At 53.6% G+C, this 7,469-nt stretch overlaps 1 protein-coding gene across 1 annotated transcript in view; it reads left to right on the forward strand.

Moving 5' to 3' along the window:
* Positions 1-2,050: 2,050 nt before the first annotated feature.
* The window catches only part of LOC104129620 (von Willebrand factor A domain-containing protein 5A), a 12,173-nt gene continuing 6,754 nt past the window's right edge, over positions 2,051-7,469 (forward strand). The window contains 11 exon segments of the mRNA XM_035897977.1: positions 2,051-2,093; positions 3,495-3,742; positions 3,857-4,079; positions 4,406-4,548; positions 4,680-4,794; positions 4,972-5,099; positions 5,244-5,332; positions 5,589-5,733; positions 6,152-6,234; positions 6,729-6,843; positions 7,027-7,191. Of these exon segments, the coding sequence (XP_035753870.1) occupies positions 2,051-2,093; positions 3,495-3,742; positions 3,857-4,079; positions 4,406-4,548; positions 4,680-4,794; positions 4,972-5,099; positions 5,244-5,332; positions 5,589-5,733; positions 6,152-6,234; positions 6,729-6,843; positions 7,027-7,191 (1,497 nt within the window).

Raw genomic sequence — 7,469 nt, forward strand, 5'->3', positions numbered from 1 at the left:
TCGACGGTGCCCAGGACCCCCTTGCTCTACTGCGCTTGCAGCCCCTGCTGCCTGCTCCAGGCGTGTTGGTAACAGCCGCAGGCAGCACGAGTTTTCCTTGCCTGCTCCTTGCTCTACTCCGTCTTTCTTGGGACATGGTAATGCTGCAGCTAACGCATTCAGGTAACTCCCCCGCGCTTTCCCAGGTCACCAGGAAAACCACCCACGCCAGGTTTCTTGTGACTGTCCCCCGTGCCTGTGTGCAGGGGCCTGCCAGGCTCTCGGTCTCTATCTTCCTCATTATCCTTTTTCCAGAGAAGTCTTTCTCACTGGCACCCACTGACTGCGCCAAATGTTTTGCCCCAGGAAGTAGGTGCTAGTTCACTATGGTCCCAGCGAGAAATAGACTCAGATTCTGCAAAGTATCATTTGAAATGTCCTCTCTTAGAGCTGGCGCCACAAAGAGAGAGAGAATGGCATAGGTAATCTGATGTGTCCCCTCCGATGCTGGGAACCCGGGTTGGTCAGCATCCAGCAGGCCTCTGATCAGCACTCAGCGTATTAAAATGCGTGTGTTCCAGAGCCGGCTCTGTTGCAGCAAGCTGGCTGAGGTTGCCCTGCAGCCATGGGATTTGTGCAGCCCAGCACAGGGCTGAAGGCCCAGCTGCATGTGCAAGCGCAGCATGGTGCCGTGCCTCCTCCAGTTAACTGCTACATGGACCACTAACTCCTCAATGTACAGTGGTCCATCCCTCCATCAGGATCGCTACGGCAGAGAACGCACACACCCCCCTTCCCTTCCTCGTTCTATCCCGCCTTTGCATTCCCCTCACTCCTCATTCACTCCTTTGCCCCATCCTCGCCCCCTCTGTCTGGGCCCTCTGGCAAACCCCCTTGCAGGGGTTTAGAAGTTAATCGGAATGTACCTGTTTTAAATACCTACATTTGTCATAATAATCTTGAATTGAATCCAACTCTTGTGATAAGAGGAAGAGGCTCTTCCTCTCATTTCAATTTAGGGGTGAGAGTTAGTTGTTGAAACATGGGTGTCTAGTATCGTTTTAGATGTCCGGTCATTTCCAGGGTAGACACAGGAAGCCAATATGTATAGCACAGGACCTATGGAAGACAGCTGGATTGGATTTCCTCGCCTCTGTGAGGACCACTCGCCCATGCTAGGGCTTTTCGCCGCAAATGGCCCTCCTGCCCAATGTTTTGACAACAGAGGCAAGGCTCTATTCCGTATTGGAGGAGTTCAGACCACTGACCTGTACGCAGACCTGGTGGTTTCAGCTGCCTAACTGACAGATCAGTCACAAACCCGGTGCTTTTTATCATCTTCTCCCTCACGTTCCACACAACTGCATTTGCTCATCAATTCCTCCAACACCCTCCTGGCCCCCACTTCCCTGGATGTGCATCCACGCATCCCATTCATTCATCCCTTCCCCTCCCCAGTTCCCCAGACGGTCGCGATCTTCTGACATTTGCTCCTACTGCCACTAAATACAGCCCTCTCCAACTATCCAGCTACACCACGCTCCTCACACAAATCCATGCATTCCTCCACCCACCCTCCCAGACCGTGCTTCGTCTGCTCCGTCTGTCCACCCTTCTGCCCATTTCTTCCTCTGTCTACATTGGTACCGGTGTCCTCCAGCTGTAATTATCACTGCTCAGGCCCAAACTCATGCTGTGCCTTATGGCTCAGGCTGTGACCCATCATTGCTCCCACCTTCCCTGCATTCTAATTGGAATTAAGCACCACCCCTCCATTGAACCAGTACGCATCTTTGACACCTGCAGTTCCCATCCCAGGCCTCTCTCCTACTAATCTGCTACCAGGCTGGTGAGAGAGGGGCAAAAACGATCCTGAGCTGGGATGTGAGGAAGAAAAGAGTCACCTTGGCCCATGTATGGGGGAAGGGGGGGGGAGGGAGGCGGAACGGGAGCTCCATATCTTGAAGGAAGGGAAGATGGAGGGGCTCTTTTTTTCTGTTTTTCACAAGGTCCTTATAGCTCACTTTATGCTCTTTCCCGCACAGAAGCTGTCTTCAGCCAAAGAGTCAAGATGAGGAAAAGTGGCATCCTGAGCAAAAAGTATATGCATAGGGGTGAGTTGGGGCCGGACGGGGGGGCGTCTGTGAGCAGTGGAGAAGATTTTAGCTGGGACCTCAATGTGGGAAGGAAGGGATTTCTTGGGTGGTTGACAGGGAGGCACATGTCACCGTGTTCTGGAAACCCAGGGGCGTGGCCTGTAGGCAGCCTTCACTTCTTCTGGTTGGCATAGCAAAAGATGTTCTTGCAAGTGTGATTCGTCTCATCCATAGTGCTGCAGGCTTTCCAGGGAAACCATCACAAGGTGGGGGGACGATGCAGAAGAGATGTCGACTCCTGTAGGAGGGGGGGCAACACTCCTCAGTGCTATGATACCGCATTACCTCTACTGTGGTGCTAAATCATGCCGTACTGAACTGTGTTGTGATGGCTAGGTACAGTGCTTGATTGGTGAGTTGCATCATCCCCTCCAGGTGAACTATATCATCTTCTGTGCACCATCCCCTTCCAAGACACTACAGCAACCCCTATGAAGGTCATACACGTTCCTTTGCTAAGTGTCACTCTATTCCTACTGCAGTGTTACTCCATTCTTGACTAAGACGCTGCTCCAACACGTTTTACCATCAGGTTTGATGCACCACTGCTGCCAGACCTTGCCCTAATATGAGATGCTCTTCATCTCAAACCAAGGACAAAGGTATGGAGGAGGTTGCCTTTCCACGGGCTGCGGTCATAGCAGAAAGGGAGGTCATCAAAGCCATCTTCCAACCAAATTCAGATCTACACATTGTTGGCTTCAAATAAACCATATGCTACAAGCATGACAGATGAGAAAGGGAGGTCAGCCAGGAACATCTCCACGGCTGACAATGGAAAGAAGTTGAGGCAACTTCCTGTGACTCTACCTTTGATGCCATGCTAAGCGCCCTTGGTATGGTCCCCCCTTCCCTTCCAGTAGTCCCAAATGAGTAGTATAGCTGCTTAAGTTGAAAAGCAAGCTCGTCTCTCTGGAGCTTTAGTCTCAAAGCAGGTGGTGGGACCTGCTCTCATCTCTGAGATATGGTCTGAAGGTTGGAGGAGCTGCAGGGCACCTGCTGCCATTTGCATGAAGCTCTGTTGTGCCACTGTCTCACGCTACGTGCTGGGCGACAGACAGACTCCTCTCAGTGCCACGGTAGGCCTGAACTAAGATGAAGCATGGCACATTTGGCAATCTGAGGGCAGAGCTGCCATGCGCGTTGGACAAAAAGGGGCTTAGAGAGATGCAGAGCTGTGGTCTGAGGGAAATGCCTTGACAGCCTCAGGGGCCTTTCATTGCTATTTGTCAGCTTCTGCATCTGACATTTCTGTGGCAGGTTGGGACACACAACTGTTGCCCACTACAAGCAAACACCTCAGATTTAAAGTTTCCGACGTGCAACCAGGGAGCCTGACAGCTGTTGTGTCTTCCTCAGGCTTATTCCAGCGGGGAATATGGTTCTTTTGTTCCTATCCTGAAGTGGAGCTGGAAACCTTGACAGTGAATGTAACCATCCAGGACTTTGTAGCCGATGTGGTGTCTGAGCTGGTTTTCCGCAATACGCAGCCAGTCTCTAAGGAGACCATGTTCATCTTTCCTGTGGCCTCTGACACTGTTGTACACACCTTCTACGCTACCATGGGGGACACTCGTATTGAAGCAATGCTCTGGGAGAAGGAGGAGGTACTGGGATTGCAGTGGGAGGGGATGGTCTGCAGGTTGGGGTGAAGGGTAGAGGTGAGAGAATGGAACCCTGTGGAGACCTCAGTGACACATTTTTTTCCTCCTCTGTGGCAGGCCCAGAAGCTGTGCAAAGCCACTTCAGGCATGGAGAATTTAAGATACCTGCAGGACCAGTGTGATCTTTGGGGTCCTGTCTTCGCTTGTTCCTTGGGGACCGTGGCTCCTAACAAGGAGGTGGCCATCAGCCTGTGCTATGTCCAGGAGCTGCCACAGCAGCCTGATGGAGCTGCCCGGTTTTGCTGGCCAGGCGAGCTGTTCCCCCGGGGACAATACATTAGTGAGTGATCCCCCAGGTACACCCCCCAGGGAGGAGCACATCGCTCCCCAGCATCCCTCCAGGGGACACCCCTATACCTGCACACATGCCCTCTGAGAGAGAATCTGAATATTCCCCCTTGCGCCTGGGGGGAATATTCAGATACGGCTCTCCTCCTATATCCCACAGCAAGAGATCCCCACAGATCCCCATACAAAACACAGTGCAAGCCTACAGATTCAGTGAGGGACGTCTCAGATGCCACATTTCCCCCCTACCAATGACCATAGCTGTCTGCTGCCCTAGGGTCTCTTCTTTCACCTTCTCACACCTCTTTCTCACTGCAGCCTGGTTATTTTCTGAGGAGGAGACATTCAAAAACCTGCACTTCAGCATCTGTCTGAAGTCAGCCCATGGTGTGTCCCATATAGACATTAACAGCAGCTACACCCCTCTGCAGTACACGGCTCCAGATCAGACTTCTGCTGAGGTACGGCCCTGCCAAATGCTGGAGTCCCAGAGGGGGAGAGGAGAGAAGGGTCTGCAGCCTGCTGAGCTCCTTAGGACTCCTCAATCCTTTTATTTGGTTCTCTTTCTTCCCCACACCTTACTTGTCCTCAGGTCTCCTTGAAAGTGCCACCCTGGTTGCATGATGATCTGAACTTGCTGGTGTATTACAGAGGGTCTCACACTCTCAGTGCTGTAGTGGAGAGTAGAGATCCCAAAGCCCCACCTGGTGAGCAAGGAGGGTGGAAGTGGGCATTAGGGAGAGGGTGTCAGGGAGACTGGGGGGATCTGAGGGGCTTTTCAGGCAATAGTTCAGACCTGAGGGCTATGCGGAGGACAGAAGCAAAGAGATGGGGAAGGGGGCTCCAACCTAAAAATGCTCCTTGTTTCCCCCAACGCACTCCAGGCTCTCTGCTGGGAGACCCTGCAGTGATGGTGACACTGGTGCCCCACATTCCTGAGGTGGTGCCCAGTCCAGGCCAGCTTGGGGAATTCCTCTTTCTCATGGACCGCAGCCTCTTCCAGGATGCACAGGTACCACCGGAGGAGGTCTTCAGGGGGCATTTTCCACAGTGGTCCTGCCCAGATGGTGGGGATAGAGGCAAGCTGCTTCACGTGGGAAGATGTTCTGCCTAGCTTCCCCATCTGAGCTCTGCCCATCCCTCCATCTGTCCCCAGAACACCCTGCTCTTCCTCCTCAAGAGTTTGCCTCTGGGCTGTTACTTCAACATCTACAGTTTTGGGGCCACTTTCAAGGCCTTCTACCCGTGAGTTGGGGGTGATGATGGGGCAGCGCCAAGGGGTAAGTAGCATGTGACTTTTCTGAGTGAAACTAGGGGACAAGCTCTTGCTGGAGGGCAGTTATGGGGCAGGATATGCTGGGGGCAGTGAGAAGGTAATTCTTCTTTCCAGGGTGCTTCTGTAGCACTGCTAGTGAGGCAGAGCTTTTCTAGGGAGAGGCCATGTGAGGGTAGCCGTGGGCCAGGTTGTCCCCCCTCTGACACTCTGGCTGCCCTCCCACAGGCAGAGTGTGGAGTACACGCAGGAAAGCATGGACAATGCAGTGGGGCGCATCTCCTCCGTCTGCCCCGATCTCGGGGGCTGTGACCTGTTGGGCCTCCTAAGGTCTATCTACAGTACTCCTCTCCTTCAGGGGCACCCCCGCCAGGTATCAGGGGCCAAAGGGGAGGGCAATGGGTGTAAACAATGGGGTAAAGGTAGAGTTCAGGGCTCAGGGTGAGGTGTTCTGCTGCTTTTTGCACCGGGAGCTGGCATGGAGGGCAAAGGGGGGGGCGTCCTCGTGGCAGAAAGTGACACCATCTTTGGGGTGGGCAGCATGGGAGGGCTTCTGTGGAATTTGCCTGCACTTGGGGAAGGTGTATCTTCCTTGTGGGGTGCCCCTTTGTGCGATGAGTTGTCCTGGTGTTAATGAAAGGAGACACAATCTCTTCTCCCATTTCAACGGCAGTGGGTGGAAGAGAGTACGGGAGCAAACTGGGAAGGATCCCTGCATTTTCGGAGGGTGTCTTTCCTCTGCGGGGGTGCCCAGCCCTGGCAATCTTCGTTTCCCCTCCTCTCTCCCCCAGCTTTTCATCTTTATCCAAAGGAAGATCTCCAGTGAAGAGGAAGCTGTCATGGCTGAGGTCTACCGTTACCGGGACTATCACCGGTAACGGGGGAGCCCTCCTCCTGTCCCCTGACATGCTAATTCACAACCTTCCCCTCCCTGCTGACTGTCAGAGTCCCGCAAACATTCACCTAGATCCTAGTCTGCCCCAGGTCTTCTTTCTACCTTGATGGAACTTCAGCAACAACCCCCCCACACACACACACACACTTTTCTTAACCCACTAAGACTGCCTATACTCTTCATCTAGCGGGCCTCCTCTCCCAATCTTTCCTTGCTCTTCTCTGCACTTTTCCTCTTCTCCCTCACCCTGCAATACCTCAGAGCGCTCTGAGGGCCCAAACCCCATTCTCACGATCTCCCTGTCCAGCAGGCTATGTCTCTCACCCCAGAGTGAACGGGAAAACCCTGAGTCAGCTTCATTTCTACCATTAGAAGCATTCTTACCTCTCCAGACTTTGTCCTTTGTGCCACTCTTGTCCTTTGTGCCTCTCACCTTTGTCCCATCTCTAACCTCCCCCTCTTTTCCTGTGCAGGTGTTTCTGTTTTCCTACTAACCAGTGTGACAGCTTCAACCTTTCCCAGGCCATGGCCATGGAGACCAAAGGTGAATGTGTGTGCATCCACTCTAGGATGGACATGACATCCGAGGTAACGACCCAGGTACCCCTCTGCTCTAGTCAATACCTCCCACGGCTCTCCTAGGCACGCAAGGCAATCCAAATACCACCACCCACACCAAATCAGAGACCCCTTTCCCCTTCCTCCCCCCTCCCCCCGCCCAGAATTGGGGGGGAACCCCAGTGCTCTGTGCTCTCTGCTTCCCCTCCCCAGGCAGTGAAATGCCTGAAGCGGGCTCTGCAACCTCCGGCAAGTGCGATCTCACTCCACTGGGACCTTCCACCTGGCCTGGAGGTGTCAATGATCAGAAAAGCTCCTGAGATGATCTTCCAGGGACATCAGAGCTCCATCTATGCCCAGCTCCATGGGCGAGCACAGGTGAGAGTGATCCAGGAACCATAATGCACTGGGGCAGGGCTTTCTGGAAGGTAAAGGACCTACTCCCTCTTTCACCTTCCCAGCACTAAGAGCCCTTCACCTCCACTAGACCTGAGAGAGACCAGGACCAGGGCTCTGTGAAGCCCCTTCTTTCCCCCAGAGACACCACTGCTTCTGCTCCAACCATGGACATCTGCTACCTTAGCAGAGCAGGGAGGGAACCTAGGTAGCCAGGCTGCCCGTGCCTTGCAGATGAATGTTTCTGTCTGACTCTTTCC

Source organism: Egretta garzetta, unplaced genomic scaffold (genome assembly GCF_000687185.1).
Source record: "Egretta garzetta isolate BGI_Z169 unplaced genomic scaffold, ASM68718v1 scaffold1147, whole genome shotgun sequence".
Lineage (NCBI taxonomy): Eukaryota > Metazoa > Chordata > Aves > Pelecaniformes > Ardeidae > Egretta > Egretta garzetta.